Here is a 27,218-nt window from a genome sequence, read left to right as displayed (position 1 = left end):
ATGGGTTCGTCATCAATTTTCTTTCTCTGATTGCATATATATCATTAACTTATCAGACTTCACTGTTCTGACTCGCTGTGTTCCAGTGTCATGGTTCTTAGCTTGTGTGTTCCCAATATGGTATGTGTGAGTGTGTGTTGCATGTGAAGGAAAGAAACAGGAGTGGTTAGGTGGCTTCTGTATCAGTGGTACAGTGAATCCACCCTAGGTTTTATTCCAGTTTCTGGATAGAAAACTCAGTATATAATATAGTTTGAGAGCTGGGAGCTAGAAAGACCACCCGATGAAGAAAGCCCCTTGATGTGTTGCTTGCATGCCTCTGGATTACACATTTATATTATTACATGTGCTATATTAGTTGCTTGATTCTCTATTTAAATGTCTTTAGCATGGTTAAAGCTTCAAGCACCACTGTTTTACTATTCAGTTTCAACATGCTTTTTTCAATTGCAGGGTTTAAACCATAAATCTCAGGGAGTAAAAAGATACATGCAACAACAGAGGGAGATTTTGAACTCACTGCTGAGTAAATACAAGATCACCACACTCAACTGGGGGTTGTAGGAAAGCCTACTAGAACAGCCTTCGGTATTGTCAGGAAGGCTTAAGCTGAGCACCCAACAATTGTTTTGTTAAAATTTAGTCCTGAGTTATGCACATCAGACAGGAGCTTCTGAGATGTTGTGTTTCTTGCAATTAAAAGCATTAAGGAGGATAACAATCAGACAAGATGCAGTTCAGGGAATTTCAGCATGTTAATAGTGAGGAGACACATTTTAAAAAGGCTCTGAGTTTAACAGTGTCTGTTAATGGTCAACTTGCTGTGTTAGCTAAAAAGTCTAGATTAGATGTGAGCCAACAGGAAAGGCTTTCAAACAGGAAGGGACATATCAGCAGTCATTTAGGACAGGAGCAGAAAAGTATGCCATATGTGGCTGGAGTGGAAATTATAAACCTGCAAGAGTGGAAAAGGTAGGTGTTTCCTCCATACATTTGTTTCTGCATTTTACTGTTTGTGTAGCTTGTGACATTGTATGGACTGAACAACTAGCAAGCCTTTCAATAGGAATATTGAACACATAAAATGAGAGCAAATCAAGGTCTTTTTTCTGTTGAAGAATAGTTGTTTTGGAGAAAGATTGTAAATGTATGTTGAATAATTTCTGCATAGACTATTAAAACTAAGAAATGTTTAGTAAATCCTTTCTCCTTATACACACTCTTTTTTATGCTCTCCTCTTTAACTAGGTCAAACTGAGAGCTGTTGTAGTGTGATGGTGAACAGAGTGAAGCTGAATTATGTATCTGACTACAAATGTGAGCTCTCAAAGTGGTATCTGCTCTACTTTGCACAGAGTTGGCAAGAGACCATTTTTTATGGGAGAAGTGCTTGGAGAAAGGGGTAAATTAGTGGATGCATTTTCTCTTCAACCCCTTCCCTCCTTCAAATAACATTTGTGTAGCATTTTCAGTTGCTCAGAGCATTTTACATGCAGTATCTAGTTGTATTCCTTACACCAAATCTATTATATAAAATGCCAGTATTATTAACAAATAGCAGTTGATGCAGTAGAGTGACGCTGAGAGAGAAGGGCTTACCCAGAACAATTCATAGCAAAGGTAAGATTAAGATAGGACCTTGATATTAGGTTACACTAGTTCTAACTATGTTGTAACCCGCTTTGATCTTTGGAAAAGCGGGCTAGAAATAAACAGTATTATTATTATTATTATTATTATTAACCTAGAAGAATTTTAATATATGGTTTGTGTAATCATTCACTTTCTTTAGCACTAGCTACACATGGAGTCCATAGTAGCAACAAGAAAAGACCCTTTCAGCACATGTATTTCTGAATGTGATGCTGTAACAGAGGGAAAGGATTCCTCTATATCATCCCCCGTCTTGAATCGGAAACAGGGAACCTATTGGGAAGAAAATACAGAGCTACCAGGAGATAATGCCTCTTATTGTACATGTTTGCCAGGCAGCTTGGATGTGCCTACATTGCCATATGTGAACAGAGTAATTGCACAGCAGCAGCAACAGCAGCAGCAAAAGGGTGAGGTCTATTGGCATCTTCCAGTCCCTTTTTCCTATTTCTGTTTCATTTTTGTATTAATTTCCTCCCCCAATTACAAATGTTCATAATTATATTTTGGTTCTTTCCTCACTCACTCCCAATATTTGTGTATTGCAGATGAGTGTGAGCAACATAGCAATCTAGAAAGGAAAATTAAACCATGTTTAACCAGTATAAAGAGCCTGTAAACGTTACATTTTGGCCTACAACTTCCAGAAACCTTGGCAAGCTGGCATTGGCTGGATGTTCTAGATGCTATAGCCCCCAAAGTACCTTTTCCAAGTACTGATGTAAAGTAGTTTCACATGTTCATATTCATAGTTCATAAAACTCACATTTTCAGATATATCACTGAAGATAATCATGGTGAAACGTAAAACTGGGCTTTCTACCTCTGAACTGCAGAGATATCTGAGAAGACAGCTTCGTCTTCTGGAGAATGACAACCAAAAGGCCAGGGTAGTTTTTAGTGTAAGTAGTGTGTGTGTGTGTGTGTGTGTGTGTGTTGTATATGTGCTTTCATATTACCTGTCAAAAAATGAATTTCATAGGGTTTTCTTTGGCAGGGAACACTCAGAAGTGGTTTTACCAGTTCCTCACTAAGAAATATAGCCTACAGAACCTAGTATTTATTGGTGATCTCCCACCCAAGTACTGACCAGGGCTGATCATTCTTAGCTTTCAAAATCAGACACCACTGTTAAATGTAATTGTATTTTTATTACAATTCAGCTCCCATTTTTTCTTAGGAAGCCAGTAGCCATATAACTTATTCCTTCTCACTTGATTCCAGTTGTTTGAGGGAGGAGAGAAGGGGCATGTTTTGACCCCATCTATTCTGCATGGTTCCTGACAACACTGTCTTTTGCAACTTTCCACATTGTCATGATGAAATGTCTGAAATGGGGAGCCTGCTAAATTTGTTAAGCTCCTTGTATGATTCAGGAACAGGCGGGGGAATGAATACACAGGGTTCAAATCAATCAGCCATGGAAAGCAGAGACATAAATTATTTACCTTTGTAAAAAATGCAACCTTTTTCTTGGAAACATGATCATATCTCCTTAGCTCTGCTTCCTGAAAAGCACAAAACTGTCACGATGTAAGTGGCAAATTAGTCCTATAGTTGAAATAGCAGTAATCCTTAATTATGGATGCATGAAGAAAGGCCTGTCAACCTGACAACACTTACCTTAAAGTAAGACTGAAATAGCAACATCTATCACATTTTACAAGCAGATAATCCTTTAATGTTTCAGAGTCCCAACTCTGAAAATAAAAAAAATTATTTGGAGCTTTACTTGCACACATATGCATCTATCTTGGACATACGTTTGGTTTCAGATTGTGCTCTTGCTCTTAGACTGCTAGTGAAGATCCAAAATAGGCTTGTTTTAACCTGATACAATTCTCAGGTGCTGGATCACAAAGGGCTATGTCAGGGATGAGACCTGTGTGGTCCACCAAATATTGTTCTGAACAACACTAGCCAGCATGACAAATTATAAGAGATGCTGGGAACTGCTATGCAGCAACTTTGGAGAGTTGCATAATTCCACTATGGGCTAAATATAATTGCTCATCCCAGCTAGATTAGACCAACTGATTAGCTATTGAATAGTAAGTTATAATTTGTAAATTCCAGTTGTTCAATAGATCTGTTCACATTAGGACACTATATATCAGTATATATCAGTATACACACGCAAATCCACACACCCTTGGTGGGTTTCAGCAAGGCAATAGAAAAATACACATACATTTTGGACAAGAGTGGAAATTCCATTTGTAGTATACACCAAAAGAGTGCATCTACTTTGTAATGTCATATATGTTTCACTTGACATCTTACCTAATCATTGTGGAAGTTTCTAAAGTCAGTGTACTGGGAGTATACTTAAAATGGCAGCAAAGCTAATCTCCTCAGAAGCATTGCTTCCTTTTACCATGTTCCATGTTTTCTTTTCTCTAAACCCAGGTGTGGGTTACTAGCTCTTTCCATAAATCAAATACCAAATGGGTAATTTTTTTTGCCTTTCCTAGGAGCTCTCTGCCAGACTGCTTTCTATTCACAGTGAAGACCACCTAATAGTGGTAACATTTTGGACTTTTGAAGAAATCTGGAAGTTTATAACTTATTATTCCCTTGGTAAAGTATGCCTTTCTATAGGAACGTTTGTATATAAGATTCTAAACAGTAAGAAATACACATTTGCTTCACAAGCATATGTTTTAAAAACTGATTTCAAATGTTGCATATGATAGAATAAATCCAGAATTGAAGATTTATGCCCCAGATTTTTTACAGTCCATCTCTTGGAACAATGTAAGAATAATCTGAAGTACCTTCCAAGATCTATGCCGGATTCAAATACATAAGGCCCACTGAAGTTTCTTAAGAAATCCTGACCCTCTCTCACACACTTTTCTCAAAATTACTGAATAGAGCAGGATGACTTCTAGGAACTGCCTTTGATTCTGTTTTGTGGAAACAGGAAACTATAACTTCTATACTGTCCTGAGTCCCTAACTGTTGTTGTATTGCATGAGCTCTAGGGATTCTAGGAACTGTGTTTCCTATGTTCGTTGTCATCCTTTTATGCTGTGGTGCTGAATGACATAGTACTGTCTTGGATCTGAATTCTTACTGTGGTGGCTATCAGAGATTATTGTGTAAATATTCAATAGGATAATACATTTTTTGAGTTACCTAGAGCAAAATATGTCTGAGCTTTAATAATCATGGTTTTAATGTGTATATTTTTGTAATACACAGTAATTTATCAAAGTAGTTGAGTGCTTTTCCAAAATTAGAGGAAAGGGGCACCATGGAAACATGCTTTCTTTCTGTATGCATAGCTTCAGATAGGGCATTGGGACTGCATGCATTCTAATTAACCCCCTTCACACTGATACTTTTAAAATGTACCATCACTTCCACACACAGTTCCTTTTCTCTTCGCTTAAGGATGCCACAAACCAGCCAATTCTGCGCAGCATTCATGCTCCCAGCTATTTCAGGACCTTTCACACTGCACAATTACAGTGTTGTGCTTCCACTGTAACTTATGTGATTAAATCCTATGGAATCCTGAGATCTGTAGTTTGGCAAAGCTGCAGACCTCTTTGAGAATTTTAAATACCTCTCCCCAAACTGCAAATCTCAGGATTTCATAGCATGGAACCCTGGCAGTTAATGTAGAACCACAGTGCTGTAACTTTGTAGTGTGAAAGGACTAGTCAGGGTTCAGAATGTCAGGCTGCACTAGACTGGTTGCATTTTACAGCTCTGAGGAAGCCCTCTTAAAAAACAGTCAGGAAAACTCAGTGCAATCAAAGCTTTTCCTTTCTTTTTATTCTTAAATCATACATCTTGAAAGCTGAATGTGTGGGTGAGATTGAGGGAGTATGGCAGCAGCAGAGAGCAGAAGGCTTGTGGAGTGGAGGAGGCAATGATGACTTGACAATAGAGCCCCAGAATCCAGTGTGTCTATTCTTACTGTTCTTCAAGAGCACTGTAAACTTTAACTCCCTACCTCCTTTCAAACACTGAAGATGTCAAGCACTTCTGTTTGTCTCCATTTTGCCCAAGGTTTCCTTCCCTTTGACTTAAATGTGACATCCCAGTCACCCAGGAGTGACTATGGGTTTATGCAGGGCAGAACATATGAACATCCATGAGCCATTTTTGCTATGCCTTAATTAAGTCTTTGCAGGCCACACACCTGCAGTGATTCTTCCACTTCCCCAAAACCAGGGAAAAATGGTAAATTGGAAACAGTTTTGCCCTTTTAATAATGTTACTTCTACCAGTAACATGGCCTGCGGGATTATTTAAGGAGCAAATCTTAAAGCTTAGACACTACATTGTAAGGAGAGTTCCAAGAACCCCCATCAAATCTTGCTATTTTCTTCCTCCCATTAAACCATGCTTTTTAAAATATATATATATAAACTCTTTTATAGCTTTTTCATAGATGTCCAAGATAGTTTTTTACCTGATATCCCTTGATTCCACCTCTGTGACCCTATTCACTGCTCACCAGTTTTATTGGGCAATAGTCAACAACTTTTCCCCCTGTAATAGACAACAACAGTGCATTGGTAGCAGGTGCACTCCTTTGAGAGGCTACATTATCACAGTTCTAAATGTGCCCCATGGGTGCAGAAAGATTGTGGACATCTGGCTTTTACCTTAAGAAATGTGTTGGTCTTCAAGTTGCTATGAGAGAGATCCCTCTCCCACCATAGTTCCCCATGGAAACTGAGATGCTGGTCGTGCTAGATTACCAGATAAGGGCTATTCCTGTACAAAGATCCCTGTGTTAATCTGAAGTTTGATTCCTCCCAGAAAGAACAGCTATCTCTGCACAGTCCATCAAATTCTGCCAGCAATTTTTTTAAAGTTAGTGACTATTCTTATTTTTAAAAGTTCAGAATTTAAAGGCACATAGCACACTTAAAAAACTTGCATCAATTTGTCAGATATTTGCCAGTTGCAGCCTCCTCATACGGAGTGACTTTGTTGTTGTTGTTGTTGTGTGCCTTCAAATTGTTTCTGACTTGAGGTGACCCCGAGGTGAAACTATCATGGAGTTTTCTTGGCAAGATTTGTTCAGAGGGGGTTTGCCTTTGCCTTCCTCTGAGGCTGGGATAGTGTGACTTGCACAAGGTCACCACATGGGTTTCCATGACCGACTGGGAATTCAAACCCTGGTCTCAGTCACAGTCCAACATTGAAACCACTACATAATGCAGACTTTTCATGGAATTACTGCCTGTGAAAATTTCATCCAATTCTAGTATAATAGAGTTATTATTTGTTGATTGATTTCTGATGATAGACAAGAGGATACATGAAGGTTTCAGTTTCAAAATCAGATCATGATTTAAATTCAGTGCAAGTCATCTTGAACTGTCTCTGAAATAGTCCAAAATGAATTAGGCTAATTTCCAAATCTCAAATCAGAATCTAAACCAAATCTTATGGTTGATGCTGTTGTTGTATGCCTTCAAGCAATTTACAATCTATGGTGACCCTATCACAAGGTTTTCTGGAGCTAAGAGTATGTGACTCGCCCAAGGTCACCAGTGGGTTTCCATGGCTGAGTGGAGAATTCAATCCTGATCTCCGGAGTCATAGTCCAGGACTCAAACAACTGCACCACTAATGTGTACTCACTAATGTGTATTACTAATAGGATATCTGTTGACTTACAAACTTTCTAAAATACTGTAATAGGTTAAATAATTGGGTTTTGATGAAAAAAATCTCTTTGACAGGTTTTTTAAATCATTGTCTGGAGAATCTACTACTGGATGACCATTTTTGGCTTTCTTCATCAGAGGAAGCAGTTGGAATTGATGTACATCTAAATGAAGACTGTCTTGATAGGATATATCGAGATCTCTTAGTTCAAGAAGGTAACTGGGTTTATACATACAGTTGCCTGAAAATTTGAATATCAACTGGATTCTACAGAGTTCTTCTGAAACAAATGTTTTGGCATGTTTATGTATTGGAAGTGGGACATAAAATATTGTAGTATTATATACCCCCTACATTCTGTACTCACCCCACCTTCAATGTCTAGGTTTGATTCTGCTTCCTCAAGTTGCACAAAGTACCTCTGCCTGATTTTCAGCATTTTTCATTTCCTTATGCTACTCCCTAAATCTTATTCTTCAGATCCAACTATTTAAAAAAGGGTGAGGGGATGAAAAAAATTCTTTTAATGGATTTCTTTCCTTTATCCAGGCCACAATATGTCAGTATTAAGAGGGTGGTTAACATTATTAGTAAAGCTATGTGAAGAAAAATCAAAGTTTTAATGAATGTACAGTTTATACATGTGAATGGCCCAATTTAAAATTATCAAGAAAAATCCAGGGTTATTTATTGTTATTTCCAGAGTTTGAAAGTAATCTCTTATCTATTGTAACATTACCTATAAGAAAGACATAAAAACCCTCCTTTTTTGAAATAATATAATGACTCATGGCATGGGATTATTGCTTTAGTTTAATGAGTAATGTTTGCATCTTTTCAAATGCAAGATCTGGATTGAAATTTGGAATTCTTGGAATTTTTATTTTTAGTTGTAGTTTTGTAAAGATAATAACAAAATAACTAAAAAATGGAATCTTACCAATGGGCAGGTATTTTAAACAACAAGTGTTTTGAATTGCTTAAAAAAAAAACAGATAATGCCTAATTACATTTTTAAAAAATAATGGTTATTCATCAAAAATGTATTGACATATTTTGGACAGAAGGTACCTCTAAAATGAAATGGTGGAGAGATTAGGAGAATGTACTGTGGAAATGAACAGCTGTTAATAAACATGTATAAGGAGAGGAAATGAGATTTAATGTATTGTAAATTAACTAATAGGGAAGAGACTAAAGTCTCATTTTGTTTAGCATGTCTTAGTCATTTATATTTGACTCTTAAAATAAGATTGTTTCCTGTCAGGGTGGCTAACATGAAAAAATAGTGATGTTGAAGGCTTTCATGGCTGGCATCCATAGTTTTTTGTGGGTTTTTCAGGCCATGAGGCCATTTTCTGAAGATGCCAGCCACAGCTGCTGGCGAAACATCAGGAATAAACTCTTCTAGAACATGGCTTCATAGACTGAAAACCCCACAAAAAATATGAAAAAAATAGTGTTACATTTTTCCACTTAAAGACAAACAAGTAAGAACACATCAGCATAAAATGTAAAAGGCAACACAAAATGTTCAGAAACAAGCCTTGTGGAATTGTAGAAGCAGAAATTGATAATATGAACAGGCAGAGAATACTTTTGGGAAGAGGCTTGGAATGTTGATCTTTAGGTAGGCTGCTTCTCTAGTTTATAGAAATGACTGCAACTATTCAAATAACTATTATGGTTTCATCACTTGGTGGAACAGGTGTTCTCGGTTTTTGTTGTATAATTTTTACATTCTTGGTATGCATTTTCCTATCCATTAGATATCTGGGTATTTTTAAATGAATTTAAAATTATCTCAGTTAACTGGAAGGTGTCATTTTGGCAGTGCATGGTACTTGCAGAACTGCTTGAGCACTACATTTCAAATAAATTGACTCTCTTTCTATTAGCTTCAGAATACTAGACCTATTTAATATGTGGGTTTTCCACCCCCTTAAGGTACATTCTTTGTATTTCATCCTGAACATGTTGTAAATGAAGGAGGAATTGCTGTTGACAGAAGAGCAATCAGAATTCACCAGCTTAAGTCATCTACTATTGAAAGAAGCCCAGAATCAGTCACTTGGAATGATCCTGCTGAAAGTTTTCCAGAGCCCCTGGTTGCTTTTCATCAGTAGGTACCTGGGTTTAATTGTTGTTCTCTCCTTTGCTCTGTCCATGCATATAATTTTTTTTTCATTCATAACATTGAATGACTTTTCCATAACAAACTAAACTTCTTCTAGCTCTGCACTGGATGGTGAATGGTTATTATTTAGATTTTTTTTTAAAGGTGAGAATAATTCTTGCTGTAAATAAGAAGACAATGCAGTGTCCCAGGATGTATGGTAAACAGAGCTGCAATTGAAAAGAAAGTAAATGGATTTTCCACCCTTCAATTTAAAGCAAATTTATTGTAGGAAAAAAATTAATTTGTGTGCAGCAATGAGGTTGTTCAGAAGGCACGTGACTCCTCCCATCTTGAATGAATGTGGCAAGGGAATAGTTGGATCATGCGCACTAGCTGTGTCATCATATTCTGTGCATTGGCATTGGCCATATAATGCATGTTGCAACATATTCAGTGGCAATATAAAAGGGGCCTAAATTCACACTCACAACAAATGCACAGACTCCACTGGAATTGTCATGCATTTTTTTATGCTTTTAAAAGCAACATTTGTAGCTTTCCCTTTGCTCCAAAAAATTGTTTAAAAATGTAACACTGATTGTAAGTGAGGTCTTTTGCAACATTGTAGCTTCCCCCTCTGCTGAACTGACCCCTTTCCTCCTGCTTACACTTTGCCATTGCCTTCCACTGAGGCTGAGAGAGAGTGACCTCATGGAATCAATTGGGAATAAATGGGAAATGCAGCGCAATAATAATAATAATAATAATAATAATAATAATAATAATAATAATAATCCAGGAGCAAGAGGAAATAGCAAGCACACAGACATGTCACCCCCCAAAAAATGCGCATAAATGGTCAAAAAATGCGCATAAATGCTTCTGCTGCATCCATTTCCCTACATCCCCCAGCCTTGGCAATCCTCCTCTTCCTCTTCCTCCTTCCTCCTCCTCCATCACTTTCTCCATCTCCCCCCCCCACCCCCAGCCCTATGCAGCCCAGCCTCCCCTTTTGCCACCTGTCACCCTTAGCATCCACCCTTTGGGCTCTTTCCTCCTCTCTCTCCCCTCCGATGAGGGGCGGGAATGCTCTAACCCATGGAATCAATTGGGAATAAAGGGGAAATGCAGTGCAGGCATTCTGACTGTAGCATCCGCATATAACAGTAATAATAACAATAACAATAATAATAATAATAATAATAATAATAATAAATAATCCAGGAGCAAGAGGAAATAAAGCACAAGCAAGCACACAGACATGTCACCCCCCAAAAAATGCGCATAAATGGTCAAAAATGCGCATAAATGGTCAAAAGAGGCTGCTTGAAAAGGGGGGGGGTGTTGCTTTGATTGGGGGTTGGACTGGATGTCCCTTGGGGATCCCTTCCAGCCTTGGGATCATGAGGGAGAAGAGCAATGGGGAGGCTGCGGGAGCGGGAAGTAGACCACCACCCCCTTTTCCCTCTGACACACACACACACACACACACACACACACACACACACACACAGAGAGAGAGAGAGAGGAATCTCTCTCCCTGCTTCAGCTGCTGGAGGTCTGCTGCTGCCTGGCCAGCGACCCTCCTCCTCCTCCTCCCACCATCCCCTGGCTGCCAGGCTGGCTCTCAGGGGAGCCCCTCTCTGGGTGCCAGGCTCCAGGCTGGAAGCGGCTGCCTCCGTGGGCATACAATGTGCCCTCCTGGGGTTGGCCAAGTCCCCCAGCAAGAGAGGCGGCCTTGAATGGCCCCGGAGGGAGCAGGGGCCAGCAGGAGAGCAGGAGGAGGAGGAAGAGGAGGAGGAGGAGGAGGAGGAGGAGGAGAGCATCCCCTTGCCCAGCAGCAGCCCTTCTTCTCAGGGCTCTTTCCTCCTCCCCCTCCCCTCCGATGAGGGGAGGAAATGCCTTGCCCTTTGCCCACCCTCTGACCTAAATCCCTCCCTCAATTTGCCTCGATCGTGATCGAGGCAAAGTTCTCATTCCCAGGACCCGGGGTTTTTAAAAAGAAACGGCATTTGCGCCGATTTCAAAAGACCCGCGCTAGGGGCCATTTAACACGGAACGGGTGTGCAAGCTCCGGATTCGCTTGTGTGAGATTCGGGGTGAGTAGGAACTTCAAGTGATTGAATCGGTTTCAGAACCGATGTTTTTTGTAATGTGAATGGGCCCTGAGATGTGATATGTGGAGGGGTTTTTTTAACCCTCAAAAACAATCTATTGATGCTATTAAAAGTGCTTTAACTCTGTTTAGGAAGGTGGCCCAAGTGACTGCATTTAGTTACAAAAAAGAAAAGATGGAAAATATTTTTGTGAGTTTAAAACACCCTCCCTCTTTCCTTTCCATTTTTCATTGTATTTACAGCTTGCACTGAACAATGGTGTGTTACATCATCAGGAAAATGAATTAATGTACTCTGTAGTTCTCTGCTTTCCAGTCATTTATGCTTCTGTTAAAACAAATATAACCATTTACAGAAATAAGTCTTGGAGTGATATGAGGTAATGTTGTTGACATCAGTTGTATTAAGCAAATTCCTTGAATTTTTCTTTTTAGATGGTTTCTTAAAACAAATGCAGACCCTATTGATTTTGCCAGCATAAATGAACCTGATGTCATTGATGAAATAGGTAAGTAGCTGCTGTTGAAATAGAGGTGCTAATAATTTTATTAATCAATCTCAGCTTCACTGAATTGAAGAAATGCCTTCACAGATAGCATGCAGATGCTAAAAGTGTCCTGCTACCACACTATAAGTTTCATATGTGAATATATATGTCTAATATTGGGAGCCAGCATGGTATAGTGGTTTGAGTGTTGAACTATGACTCTGAAGACCAAGGTTCAAATCCTGGCTTGGTCATGTCAACTCACTGGGTGACCATGGGTGAGTCACTCTGTCTCTCAGCATCAGGATGGCAATGGCAAACCTTGAAGAAACCTGCCAAGAAAACCCTATGACAGGGTCACCATAAGTTGGAAATGACTTGAAGGAATACAACAACATCCTGTCTAATATGTGTGAAGCTGAGGAATTATAATGTGCAAATTGTTAAGAAAGAACAACTCCACTTTCTCTTTGTCCTTATTATTAATAAGGACAACAAATATAGAAGCTTCTGCTTGTATTCTGTTTCAGAACATTATACGTTATTTCATACTATACTCTGCTTTCCACAAATGTTGTGAGACTTTAATTGTTATTGGTCTCAGTCCAGGAGAATAGACATCCTGTTAAAGACCCCTCTTTGCTCCAGCAACCTGACTCTGTGCTATATATGTTCACTCCTCTTTGGAGGTTAGAGTACCGTACCTGGGGGGAAAAAGCAGAACCCTTTTTATAAAGCTTTTTATAAAGATGTTCATCTTATGGAAATATCTTCTTGCAGTGACCTCCATGTTCCAAAACCAGCCTTCTGCGTTATTATTTATCATATTGTATTTATCAGTGAGCAATGGCCCTTCTTCACTGATGGGTTAAAGCTTTGCTTGTACAGTATATATTTTTGCACATGGTTTTAATGTGTTTCATTTTTCTATGGTATTACTATTTCACTAAATATGTCTTGGCTTTCCTTCAAGAAACCCAAAGCTCACCAGAAATTGTTGTTCATTTCAGACTCCTCTTTCTTTCACAGCAAAACTGATGTGCTTAAAGTCACCTGGTGAGGTTCCCTCCTGAATGGGGATTTGAACCTAGTGCTCTGCTTAGGTCATACAAGTTCAGGTCTATAGTCTAGCCACTATAGGAGGGGTGGACAAAATGTGGACTTTGGGCCACATATGGCCCACCTGGATCATTTTTTTTAAAAAAAAATACCATTTTGCCCCCAAATGTACCCCAATGATCTCTATGGGGCATGGGGGACATTTTCACCATATTCCCCCATATTCATTTCCTGTTGCAAAAAAGCTTAAAACGGCCTGGAGAGCCCCAAAAACGTAGTGAAAATGCTCCTAAATTCCTTATAGGGTACTTGGGGGCATTTTGAGCAAAATTAATTTTTGGGGGGTGGGGTGCAGCCTTCCACATTCACTGAGAGATGGGGGCTAATGCAGTCTCCCACAGTTACCCACCCCTGCACTCTAGCCACCAGGATCTCCAAAGCTAGCTTGTTGTTGTTAACTGCTCTTGGATTGTTCCCTACTCATGGCAACCCTGTGGATGAGACATCACTAAGACCCCCTGTCCTCTTCTACTCTTCTTAGGTACTGCAAGTTCAGGCCCATGAACTCCTTGAGTGAGACCATCCATCTAGCTTGTGGGCTTCCTCTCTTTCTATTGCCCTCCATCTTTCATAACATCAATGTATTTTCTAATGAGTCTTAAGTTCTCATGATGTGGTCAAAGTATGACAGCCTCGATTTGATCATCTTAGCTTCCAGGGAGATTTCTAGCATTATCTGGTCAAGGACCCATTTGTTTGTCTTTTTGGCTTTCCACAGTATCCTCATCCTCCACTCAAATGAATTGATTTTCTTCATATCCACATTCTTCACCGTTCAGGTCTCACATCCATACATGGTGATGGGGAATACAATGGCTTGAACTATTCTAACCCTAGTGTCCAGTTGTATGTCTTTACTCTTTATGATCTTGTCTGGCAGGGGAGACACCATGATCACAAAGGTGGTTTTCCCAGGGTGAGGCTCATCCATTGCACTCCGGGTCTGCTGACCCCTGCAATTTCCCCAAATGCGGGAAACTCGACTGCATAATTTATGGTAATGGGGAATGCGTTCACGCTTTAATTTTACCAGCCCTGGTGGCGCAGTGGTTAAATGCCTGTACTGCAGCCACTCCCTCACAAACCATAAGGTTGCGAGTTCAATACTAGCAAAAGGGCTGAAGCTCGACTCTGGCTTGCATCCTTCCGAGGTCGCTAAAATGAGTACCCAGATTGTTGGGGGCAATTAGCTTACAATTTGTAAACCGCTTAGGGAGTGCTTAAGTGCACTGATAAATGGTATAGAAATGTACTTGCTATTGCTATTGCTAGTTCCTTCATTGCTGCCCTTCCCATTCCTGATCTTCTTCTTCTGATTTCCTGACTGTTGTCTACATTCTGATCAGTGTTTGATCTGAAGTATGAGAATACTTTAACTGTTTCAATTTCCTCATTGTCTTCAGTTGAATTTATTAGGTCTAATAGATGGTAACAGCATTCTGTGCAATCATGCTGACCAAATGATCACAGAGTTGTCTTTGACAACGCTGGCTCTTTGGCTTATTAACAAAGATAAGCACTGTCCCCTACAGGACACAACTTGAGAACCTTGTCAAAGGGGAATACCTTTACCTTTAATAGATGCATGTATTTTGCTTGTTGCTGTGCATTCAAATAATTTCCAACTCACTGTGACTCTAAGGCAAACATATCATGGGGTTTTCGTGGCAAAATTTGTTCAGTGGGGGTTTCTTGCCTTCTTCTGAGGCTGAGAAAGTGTGATTTGCCCAGGATCACCTAGTGGGTTTCCATGGCTGAGTGGGGATTCAAACTCTGGTCTCCAGAGTCATAGTCCAATGCTCAGACTAGTACACCACTTAATAGCAAAGGTGTATTTTTACATCAATTGTATTGGATGAATAAGTAATACATTTTATTGCTAATATGGTCTAATCTCATCTATGGTATTGTGAGTTAGTTAGAAGAAGTAAAATATATAATTCAAAGGTACTTACAGAAACATGATAGTGTTAAAGCAGTCATAAGAATTAAACAGTGGACGAGGGACCTATCAGTAAGCCAGCCTTGCTCAGGTACTTGTGAAGTTAATTAGAAATTGCCAAGTGTCAGAGCCTTGTGCAGTATGTCAGATTTACAGAGCTTTTTAACATTCATCAGCATACCAGGAGAGGATGTTTGCTGTAAGCCAAAGTGTAAACTGGCATAACATTTGAGTTGTAAGGTTACTATAAAAAAAGTCACCTGAAGAATGAAAGTTGCTTTATAATTAGCCCCTGTAGTACTGACTGATGAGATGCTCTTTTGGAATTATCCTCTATGTGGCAAAATTGTCTTGTTGCACCCGCTGCAACTGTCATAGCTGTGTGTCCCTAATGACTGCTTGTTGCTTTTGCACATGAAGGTGCCCAAAGCAGTCTGCAACATATCAGATAAGCAGCCCTTAATATATAAAAAATACATATAGCTAGTTTCAATGAACAAAAATTTAATAAAATGTCAGTTTATATAATATTGAATAGAACAATATAAATATTCTAGCACTGTAAAATTAAATACAAGAGAGAGCAAAGCTTAACCCTAACAGAAGAATACACTAATCTATATGGTCCAGTAGATCTCCAGTCCACAAAGGTAACTTATGATTCTTCACAATTAACTTACAAACTTTGGTTGACAGCTGCACCTCTCACTTATTGCACCTCTCACTCTCCATCTTGTGTCTTAGAAACTGTTTTATATCCTATTGGTGTAGAAGAATATGGCTGGGTTGGTGTTGTGGGCTCCTACTGGAAGGTGTCACATCAAATTGAGCCCTGCCCAATCTATCTATGCCATATTGAATGATTGCTTGATTGCCTCAAAATCTAAATCTACTAAATCTACTAAAATTAATGTCTGTAACAGTGTATTACTTTTCTTCACAATATTGCATTATCACATTACTATATATTTCATTTCTTTATTACACAGCCACAGGATTTTCTATAGCGATTATAAGCCATGTAAGTGCTGTTCCAGAAGAAATTGGTTTCCAGAAAGGAGACAGAATTGAAATAATTGGCTATTTTATGAAATGCATGCAGTGGTTTGTAGGAAGACATGTCCCTTCTGGCCAGGTTGGTTTTGTACAAAGCAGTCATGTCAGTCTTGAAGGTTTCAGCACCACTGTAGCAGAGTAAGTATTACAGATGATGACAAAGCAAGGCAGTCAGTTCTAAGCATCAGGATCTGTTGCTTTTAGAAAGATTGCTGCTGCTGCACACTGATGGTCATAAACTTAATCTTTCATCCAATGTTTGTGCATCATATTTTAATATTGGTGTCAATTGATTATGAACGCAAAACCTGCTAGTCAGCTATATTGCTTGTTTTTTAAAATTAATATCTTGCTTTTCTCCAAGATGGCTCACACATGATTTAAAACAAGGTACATGACTTAAAAATTAATAGTAAAAAAGTTAAAATACAATTAAATTGGATACTATATTAAAGCATCGATACTTTTAAACAACATAAAATCATGACAAGGACAATTAAAAACATGCAGTCTAGGCACCCCAGTAGAGACATTTCTGCATAGCTAGCTACCCATGAAATACTTTACCTAGTGGTGCAAGGAGAGCATGGAGTGGGCCAGGCTGGTCTCTCATGACAAGAGTTCCATAGCCTGGAATCAGCCACGGACAACACACTTGTTCCCATGTTCTCACCAAATGTGCCTTTGAAGGTTGTGGGAACAAGAGAAAGCTGTCCACCAAGGATCTTAAAATGTGGGCAGGCTCATATGGGGAGATAAGATCCTTCTGTTACCTCTTATGCTTAGTTATTCCATTAGTGTTAGTGCACTAAATATGTTTTCCAGGTGGGAAAAACTAGTTGAATATTAGAATCAGGATTTCCAGAGAATGTGATGGGGACTGGAAGCCTACAACTACTTAAGAAGTAATTGCTGAGTTCAAACCATTATGCAAAATGCACCAGATTAGAGTTGTCAGATTTTAGTGCTGCTGTGACAGTAGAAGCTAGAGTGGGCAGAATTTCCCCATCAGGGTCTAGATCTGTTAGTTTTCTTTGGGCCCATTCAGACTACACTTTACCCCGGATCAGAAATCAATCCTTGCACGTGAAGTTCATATGGGCCCGAATCTGTCACAATCCATTTCGAGGCATGCACAAGCAAATGCCCTTTAGCCCGGGTCATCCAGATTCGGGACAAAATCTGTCTTTTTTGGAAAAACCTGTGTTCCGCAAAATATGAACTTGCCCCCGATCATGATCGGGTCAAGTTCAGGGGAGGGATTAAGGTCAGAGGGCGGGCAGAGGGCAGGACATTCCCTCCTCTCATCGGAGGAGGAGGAGGAGGAAGGAGCCAGAGGAAGGATGCAAAAAAGGGGAATCTGACAGGAGGCAAAAGGGTGACAGTAGGCAAAAAGTGGGTGACTGATGGGGTCAGTTCAGGGCAGGTCAGAGGCCCAGAGCAAGCCAAGGCTCTGCTCTCCAGCAGGGAACTTTTCCCTTTGGTTTTCATTTTTTAAAAAATTATTTTTCTCCGTCTATGCACATGTTTTTTTCTTCAGGATAGATAGAATGTGGCTAGCTGCTTGTTCATTTTCCCTTTCATTTCCTGGCTTCCTCGCTGAAAGGAGCCCTTTGCAAGAGGCTTTGAAGCATGCAAATGAATGTTATAATGCGAATGTTACAATGTGTTTCTCTTTCCAATTTGGCAAACGGGCAAATTGAGACACAGAATGCTTTTGCTACTGTCTCAAAGGTAGCCTAGGAAATGCAAAGAATGCATGGCATTGCTTACTTTTCTGGCATTCCGAGGTGAGGAATTTATTATTATTATTATTATTATCATTATTATTATTATTACATATGTATGTGGCATTCTGGGGTGGCAAGGAGGGGGATACAGGATGCAGAGATGGCATTAACTTGCATTTTGGGGTTGAAAATGGGGTCAAGGGCAGATCATAACCTGCACTGACCCAAATGCCCACAACACACACACACACAGAGGAGGTTTTTAAATTTAACAAAATGTGCGCATTTTGGTGCCTGGTCCTTTAAAAAAAAGGAGGGGGGAAGCACACTGCCGATGCCCCAAGGAGTGCTGGAAATGTCACCTATGATGATCGCAGAACTGACATTTGATTGACAGCAGGCGCCTTCATTTTAAACCCCGATTTCTCAAGAGGGCATTCGGGGCAAAATACTTCCGGTGGGATTCAGGGGAGCGGGAAACTGAAGCTCCCCAGTCCCTTCCAGTGCAAAACCGCTAGTGAGAATGGGGCCTTTCTTTCTACCAGTGCATCCTGACTGTAGACCTCTGTATAGGCTTGAGTGTGATATGGCAAGGTGGAAAATATTTAGAAGCTTCTCTTTTGAATGCCCTGCCATACTCCCATCCTTTTATTTCTTTGTGCTCAGCTTTTCAGATTAGCACCCACTTACTTTCCCACTTTATTTGACTATCATGCCACCTGAGCATTCTGGGTCACAAATGTCCTCATTCTTCTGTATTGTATGTTTCCTTCAGATCATCATGCCTAGCTCTCTTTAAAGATGAGCATTCTTTTTTTACAAAAGAAGACCATCTGGAAGAAAATGTGTCAAGCCTCTTGACACAAATAACAACTGATGACACCTGCAATGTATATCAAATAGGTAAGAAACTCTGGTGTTACACACTTAACTACATGAAATATGTGGATATGGCTTCCTATGTGCACAGTGGATTTTTTCAGGAAACCCATAGTGCCAATAGAGAATGCCAGTTAAGCAGTTAAACTCCCACTGAATATATTTTAAGTGGCAAATGGAGAGATTTAATTGACTAAATAAATAAGACAAAAACATGGATAAAATATTTTCTCTTTTCTCTCCCCTCCTCCCGTCCCTTAGATGGACAGAAAGAACCTGAAGAATCTACTCAGCAAGGTAAACTATTTTCAAGAGGGCTTAGGATCTATGAGCAGCTCTCCATTTTTAAACATGTAAAAATAGAAGAAGAAGAGCTGCACTGGGTTGGGTTAACAGCTCTATCGGAGATATTTTAACCTCCCATCCCATTCTCTCAACACACCCCCCCCCACAAGATTTGCATTTTCTTTTGAAAGCATTTTGCACTTCATTGAGTAGATGGTGCTTTGCATCTATACTGATTTTTTTTTTCATTCTTAGGATATGATCAGATTTTGTTTGTAAACTTTGCATGCTGAAGAAATAGCAAAGTGTGGTCTTCAGCAGATAATGTGTGAGGGGAATTATTGTTGTAAGCCTTCATGTTGTTTCTGACTTATGGAGACCTTAAGGCAAGGCTGTCACAGGGTTTTCTTGCCAATATTTGTTCAGAGGGGGTATTGCAAGTGTCTTCCTCTGAGACTGAGAGTGTGTGACTTACCCAAGTTCACCCAGTGGGTTTTCATGGTGGGGATTTGAACCCTGGTCTCCAGAGTAATCGTCTAACACTCAAACCACTACACCACATTGGCTCTGAGGAGGGAATGCTACTCCCAGCTGAAAAAAAGGTTGCCCATTCCTGTTCTAATGGAAAAGTAAACATTGAGTCTTTATTGTTTTCCTAATGTACCTTAGTTATTTTAATTTTCCATAATGCTTTTCATGCATAGGTCTTCCTCTTTTTTGTGTATTTCAGAGAAGTTATATTGCTTCCTTAACTCGAATTCTCCAACAATCAAGCACAAAGTGTCTCAATCACTGATGAAAGTGAAAGAATTACAGTTGCACAAGAAAGAGTCAGATGTTCAGAAGAGGCAAGTCTCTGCATTGAAGGGAGAGATGCCTTCTGAAACTGAGGAGCCACATTTCTGCATATACCAGGAAGGAGCTTGCGGGCCAGAGATCTGTGAACCATTACTGTTCTTTCTGAACTGTAAGGGCTATGATCCCAGCTTCAAAAACCTATATGATCAGTCGTTTTCCTTTCTCAACACCCTGTTCTATGGCTATGCTGGTGAGGAAGAACTGATGGATTATTTTGTACTGGCAAGGGAAGCAGCCAAAAGAGCAAGCCTTCCATGGGCCTTGACAAGGCTGTGTTTTCTCCTGGGCAGAATGAGTGTCCGGAAATTCAAACTTTCTCAAGCTCGAGTGTATTTTGAGGAAGCATTGGCAACTTTGCAAGGAGATTTTAGTGACCTCTATCTTACAGTTACTCTTTATACCAATCTAACAGGCATTTACCTGAAACAGAAGAACAAGGAAAAATGCACCTGCATTTTAGACAAGGTTGCTTCTTTGCTCATGGGAATTCCCAGCTACATCAGCAGCATAGGCATGGAGTCAGATATTCTGAAGTATGCTTTAAAAAGAGCACTGATGAGTCAAAGCAAGAAAGTAGAAGCTAGGGCATGCTTCCTGCTAGCAAAGCACTACCTGAACTTTAAGCAAGGTGAAGAAGCACTGCCATTCCTAGAAAGACTACAGTTTCTGAATAATGACTTGGGTTTGAAAAAGGACTCATTGTCGGTTGACTGCTACTTTAAACTAGGTCAACTTTACAGTCAAAAATGTTTGCCCCACCTTGTGCTAAGCTGTTGTAATATTGCCTTTTCTTGCAGTTCAACAAGTCCCTTGCTGGAGTCATTCAGATGCATTGATTTAGTATTTAAAAATGCTCGCGAACTCCATAGTCCAAAAACTGCGGGACATACATATCCTTCCCAAATTGCATACTATCTTGCTCAAATTCTCCCCTTGCTAGAGGCTAGCAAAGAACACCAAACATTGTGTAGGATGGTTTACTATAATCTCTCTCTATTCCACAGCCATCACAAACAATACAGGCAGGCAATTGGCTATGTGGAAAAGGTTCTGGAAACAAATGGACATATGAGCATTGAAGAAATGATTAACTATTTAGTCTTTCTTAGCTGGTTATATATTCTCAATCATCAAAACAATGTGGCTGTGGACATTTTAAATGCCATAGCAGAGGCTTCACAGAGTAGCCGCAAACAGTTAGGTGTTGTTTATAACATGATTGCCATTTGTTTGAAAGGCATGAACAATACAAAGCTAGCAGCTGAAAACTACTACAAAGCTCTGAGCATTTCAAGAGAAATGGGAATCCTGCATGACCAGGCTGTGGCTTTGGCCAATTTTGGAATTCTCTTCCTGCATTCATCTGCCAAATGTCTTGGGGAGCATTTCTTAATTCAAGCAGTAAAGCTGTTCTCCCAACTGCCAAGTGCTGAGTGTGGCATAAATTTTATAGAGGTCCTCCTAAGGCTGGGATGCTACTACTCCAATGAAATTTATAAAAATAAAGGGAGATGTTTTTATGAGTGGGCATTTTTGGTGGCATTAGAGACAAACTCTTTGGAAGGTACGTACATTCAATTGCTTCAAAATTAGGATGATTCATGTAGCTGCTGCTAAACTGTCCCTGCACAGAGAAATATTAGAATATCTGATTTTCCAACTGTGGTTTTCCAAACCCCCATCTCTCCTTCTATTATATGCCTAGATATTATAATTCTTCTTCCCTTTCAATATGTAACCTTAATTGTATTGGTTGTCAGCCAAACTTCCATTTTGCAATGGAATAATGGGTAGTAGCTCTGTGGTAGAATATATACATAGAAGGCCTGCTCAGTATATGCATAGAAGATGTGCTCAAGTGTTAACATGAACATGGTCAGAAAGGGCCCCCAAAATCTCTAAACACCTATAAATAAGTTAGTCTGAAGAGGGTTTTGTAATTATAATGGGCTGAACAGGGATACAAAGTTCCTGTAAACAAACATATACCCATATCAGTGTTTTGGAAGCTCTGTAATCTTCAACTGAACATTCACAGATCTCTTGTGCTCAGTGTGCAAAGGTCTAATTTACTGTCAGGTATTTCATGTCTTTGGGGAGCAAGGATTATATTTCCACACACTATGGGCCTAAACAGACAGGCCTAAATAGAGCTGCTTCGGGTCATTTTGGAGCTATGCTGTTTAAATGATGCATGTTCCTAAGATGCCGGAAACCGTGCCAAAGCCACGCTCCAGTCCTAAGGACTGGAACACAGCTTTGGCACAGCTTCCGGCCTCTTAAGATGTGGGTGTCATTTAAATACCATACCTCCAAAGTGACCTGAAGCAGCTTTATTTTGGCCTATCTGTTCAGGTCCTATATGTGTTCAGGCAAATGCCTGAATAAAGTAATTGCCTCTTTAAGAAGGAAAATATTGGTGGCAGGCCCAATGGCAAGAATTTTAGTGAGGGTGTATTCTCAAAGCAAAAACCCCAAGTTCCCTTCTGTTCCAAGTCTACCCATCCTAGAGAAATGGAACTGCACTCCTTTAGACATGAGGTGACTACGTTGCCAGAAAGAGTTTGCAGATTCCTGACTATATCCTGTACTAGCTTTCTCACCATTGGCTATTGTTCATATTTGGGATTCTGATGCTTTAATTAGTACTAGCATCATTTCTATACATCATAAACACCAGATGTTATCATATATAAAGAAGAGGTAGAAAATCTATCTGTAGCTCCAGAGCTGAGTCAGAAATTGGATGTATGCAGCAGGTCTGAAGCCTTTTAGAAGTAATGCTGGGTTTGTTTGTTTGTTTATTAATACTGAATTTGGTTAGAGCATTAGAGGATGACTCTGGAGACCAGGGTTCAAATCCCCGCTTGAACATAAAAACCCATTGGGTGATCTTGGGCAAGTCACACTCTCTCAGCCTTGAAGGATGGCAATGACAACCCCCCTCTGAACAAACTTGTCAAGAAAACTCTATGATAGATTTGTCTTAGGGTTGCCACAAGTCATACAATAACAAAATTTCTTTAGTGGTAGTAAGCCAGGATGTTTTTGGCATACAGCAGGAAATGATCTCCAGTTTGTTATAAATCTCCCTGAGTTTTTCAGAAACTATCAAGACAAGGTCTTTACAGTAGTGGTATGTTCCTATACAATTAGCTTGCTCTATTAAAACACGTGTTCCTTATTTTTCTTAGGGCAGTTCAAAGCTGTTCAGCATCTCTGCCAGTTCTACAGTACAGTTCTTGCAGATGAAGCTCAGTGTGTCATCTACAATGAGTACCAACTCTCCCTGGTTAGGAAAATGTCTGACAAAGTCATGGAAGGAAAGATACTGGAAACCATCAGTCAGCTGTATCTATCTTTAGGCACAGAAAGGTAAGAACTGGCAATACTGGATAGTGATTTGTCTTAGTCTGAATGATATTTAGTTACATTGCTACTCCTGTTTCATTGGATTAGATCCAAAGGTGCCTTTCTGCATGCATTACAACTTTATGCAAGAAAAATGAAACAAATGCAGATACATTGTTCTGCTTGACAAGAGTTTAGGCAACCTTTTCCACAGAGCCACAGAAACTGCTGTAGAGTTTGCCCATAAGAGTGGTATAAATTGTTGTGTAAGCAGTTGCAAAAATTAATTTGGAACATTACTTAAGGACATGTTATTTTTATTCTCCAAATTTCTTAACATTTTTATCATATTAATTCTGTTAGCTTCTAGACAGCAACAAGAGCTGTCAGAAAAATTCTTCTTTGATGCCCAATTAAACCCTTTATCAAAGAATATGCATAATTTTAAACCCAGAAATTATTCTTTAGCTTAGATTGAATTTGGAGCTGTAAAATAATTCCTATTGTCCATATGGAATTGAATGGAGCTAATTTGCAGGATCCACAGACTGGAAACATTCAATATACATTCCTTTCCCCCAAAGAAGGAGACACAAAAGAGTGCAGCAACTAGAGAGCCATTACATTAATTTCCCCTGCAAGTAAAGTCATGCTTAAAATTCTGTAATAAAGACTCCTACCATATATGGAGCTAGAAATTCAAGCTGGGGTCAAGAAAGGAAGAGGCACTAGGGACCACATTGCAAACATATGAAGGATAATAGAGCACACCAGGGAAATAAAAAAATATATCGGCATTTGCTTCATCGACTACAGCAAAGCCTTTGACTGCATGGATCACAGAAAACTTAGGAGTATTCTTAAAGAAATGGTTGTACCATTACATTTGATTGTCCTGATGCTATAACCTATACATAAGACAGAATGCTACCATCAGAACAGAATATGGAGAAACAGAATGGTTCTCAATCAGAAAGGGGTCAGACAGGGTTGTATTCTGTCATGCTATCTATTCAACTTGTATCCAGAAACTATGATACACAGAGCAAATTTAGACATAGAAGGAGGAATGAAGTTCCAGAGGAATGAACATCAGAAATCTAAGATATGCAGATGGTACCATTCTACTAGCAGAAGCATCAAAGACTTGAAATAATTGTTTAAAAACGTCAGAAAGTGCCAAGGCAGGCTTACTGTTGAACATTGCTGTTGTTGTTGTTGTTGTGTGCCTTCAAGTTGTTTCCGACTTATGGCAACCCTAAGGTGAACCTATCATGAGGTTTTCTTAGCAAGTTTGTTCATAGGGGGGTTGCTATTGCCATCCTCTGAGCCTGAGAAAGTGTGACTTGCCCAAGGTGACCCAGTGAGTTTACATGGCCCAACTGGGATTTGAACCCTGGTCTCCAGAGTCATAGAACAATGCTCAAACCATTACACTACACTGGCTCTACCAAAAAAAAAAATGACCACAGAAGAGTTACAGGTTTAATCTAGAAAACAAGGAAATTGACATATTTAAGAATTTCCCATACCTTGGCTCAGTCACTGATCAGAAGTGATTGCAGTAAAGAAATGAGAAAAAGACTAGGATCGAGAAGGGCAGCTCTGAAAGAACTAGACCAAGATACTGAAGTGCAAAGATATAAAACTGAACACCAAAGTTAGGTTCATCCAAGCCATCGTATTTCCCATCACCATGTATAGATGTGAGAGCTGGACAGTGAAGAAGATCAATAGAAAAAAAATCATTTGAGAAGTGGTACTGGACAAGAGTGTTAAGGATACCATGAATGGCCAAAGTGACAAATAAATGGGTTCTAGAACAGATCAAGCAGGTCTTAGAGATGTGTCATCCACAGGACCACCATGAGGTGGGATCAACTCAAGGGCGTTTAACAACAACAACAAATGCTGTCCCTGGTCCCATGAGCAGGCAGAACTCACTAGAAAAGACAATAATGAAAGGAAAAGTGGAAGGCAGTAGAAAGAAGGAAAGTCAAGGAAACCATGGCCCTGAGCTGCAGGACCTGAGCGGTGCAGTTGAGGACCGAGTGGCTTGGAAGTGTTTCATTTATGGGGTCACTATGAGTCAAATTAAACCTAGATAATGAGGAAATCGAAATAGTTAAAGATTTCTCATATCTTGGATCAAACATTGATCAGAATGGAGACTGCAATCAAGAAATCAGAAGAAAATTAGGAATGGGGAGCGCAGATATGAGTTTTCTGTGGGTTTTCCAGGCTATCTGGCCGTGTTCTGGAAGAATGTTTCACCCGCATCTGTGGTTGGCAACCTCAGAGGGTGGTGGCATGGATCAACACACTGATTAACATGTAAATCGATTCCTCCCAACCAAGGGTCACACAAATATATATATCCCACACACTTCCATGCCACCACTCTCTGAAGATGGGGTATGCCATTTGCTTTTTTTAACATTCTGTCTTTGAATTTCTTTAGGGCTTACAGATCTGCCCTGGATTATACCAAAAGAAGCCTTGGAATCTTTATCGATCTTCAGGCAAAAGAAAGGGAGGCCCAGGCTTGGCTTCAAGCAGGAAAGATATATTATATACTAAGGCAAAATGAGCTAGTAGGTCTTTATATCCAGGTAAGAGTCATCATAGCTTGGGAACTGAAACTGTAGTAGGATAAAATTAAATTCAGAAAAAAGAATGGTTAATGAAAGATCACATGACTAGGAAATGCTATTTAACATAATGTTTGCCTTCAGCTATTTCATTTCAATGATGTGATATTGTGCCTTTACATATGGTATTTATCTGAAGCGTGTTGCTATGGTTAAAATTGGATGGGGTGAAAAATTTATGCTGTTAAACTTTTATTTAGATGAGGTATGAAGGGCACAAAGAAATAACTTCTTCTTGCCCTGAGATATTTGCAGTTTTGCAAATCTTTGCACTTGAGTTTAGCCCAAGCGTGGATTACAGAGATGTTTCAAAAAATAGTTTTAGCTTCATGTGTCAGGAAGAAAAAAGTGCTTTGTTAAATTATCTTGAAATCTATTGTGCTAGTGTTGGTGTTTCTCAACAATTATTGAAGAGAGTGAGGAAGGAAAGTGACAAAGTAGGGTTGATGTTGAACATTAAGGGGAAAAAATTACTACAAAAGATCTAAAAGAATTCATCCTAGATAAGGAAAAAATTGAAATAGTAAAATCGTTCCCATACCTTGGATCAAACATTGATCCGAATGGAGACTGCAGTCAAGAAATTAGAAGACAATTAGAATCATAGAATCGTAGAGTTGGAAGAGACCGCAAGGGCCATCCAGTCCAACCCCCTGCCGTGCAGGAAATCACAATCAAAGCATCCCCGACAGATGGCCATCCAGCCTCTGTTTGAAGACCTCTAAGGAAGGAGACTACACTACACTCCGAGGAAGTGTGTTCCACTGTCGAACAGCCCTTAATGTCAAGTTCCTCCTAATATTGAGGTGGAATCGCTTTTCCTGGAGCTTGCATCCATTGCTCTGGTTCCTAGTCTCTGGAGCAGCAGAAAACAAGCTTGCTCCCTCTTCAATATGACATCCTTTCAAATATTTAAACAGGGATATCATATCACCTCTTAACCTTCTCTTCTCCAGGCTAAACATCCCAAGTTCCCTAAGTCGTTCCTCATAGGACATGCTTTTCAGACCCTTCACCATTTTAGTCATCCTCCTTTGGACACGCTCCAGTTTCTCAATGTCCTTTTTGTACTGTGGTGCCCAGAACTGGACACAGTATTCCAAGTAGGGCCTGACCAAAGCGGAATAGAATGGCACTATTACTTCCCTACCAGATCTGAATCCCTTCCATTCTTCTGAAGGAACATAGGGCCAGGCCTCCTCCAGTGTGGAGCTGACATAGAAATGTTCATTATAGTAGATAGAACGGAAAGAGGTAAATGACACCAGGTAGAAAAAAAGCATGCATCCTTCTGTTCTGGCCAAAATGAGCTGGCAGAGCTTTGGATGCAG

The 27,218-nt window shown here is 39.7% G+C and overlaps 1 protein-coding gene and 1 non-coding gene across 2 annotated transcripts in view; both read left to right on the top strand.

Annotated features, from left to right (window-relative positions):
* The first annotated feature begins 1,804 nt into the window (after window positions 1-1,804).
* Window positions 1,805-27,218, top strand: part of LOC149280669 (SH3 domain and tetratricopeptide repeat-containing protein 1-like) — a 35,437-nt gene continuing 10,023 nt past the window's right edge. Inside the window, exons 1-12 of the mRNA XM_089500229.1 lie at window positions 1,805-2,063; window positions 2,428-2,555; window positions 4,128-4,233; window positions 7,368-7,508; window positions 9,241-9,415; window positions 11,964-12,037; window positions 16,067-16,271; window positions 18,639-18,766; window positions 19,004-19,039; window positions 19,758-21,449; window positions 23,080-23,260; window positions 25,698-25,848. Of these exons, the coding sequence (XP_089356355.1) occupies window positions 1,805-2,063; window positions 2,428-2,555; window positions 4,128-4,233; window positions 7,368-7,508; window positions 9,241-9,415; window positions 11,964-12,037; window positions 16,067-16,271; window positions 18,639-18,766; window positions 19,004-19,039; window positions 19,758-21,449; window positions 23,080-23,260; window positions 25,698-25,848 (3,276 nt within the window). The remainder of the gene's footprint in view (window positions 2,064-2,427; window positions 2,556-4,127; window positions 4,234-7,367; window positions 7,509-9,240; window positions 9,416-11,963; window positions 12,038-16,066; window positions 16,272-18,638; window positions 18,767-19,003; window positions 19,040-19,757; window positions 21,450-23,079; window positions 23,261-25,697; window positions 25,849-27,218) is intronic.
* On the top strand, window positions 14,001-14,163 carry LOC149280670 (U1 spliceosomal RNA). Its single transcript, XR_016278140.1, has one exon. It is a non-coding gene; the product is annotated as a U1 spliceosomal RNA (small nuclear RNA).

Source organism: Sceloporus occidentalis, unplaced genomic scaffold (assembly GCF_023333645.1).
Source record: "Sceloporus occidentalis isolate IW3139 unplaced genomic scaffold, rSceOcc1.0.p SCAF_150, whole genome shotgun sequence".
NCBI lineage: Eukaryota > Metazoa > Chordata > Lepidosauria > Squamata > Phrynosomatidae > Sceloporus > Sceloporus occidentalis.
This window is presented reverse-complemented; position numbering and strand designations above follow the sequence as displayed.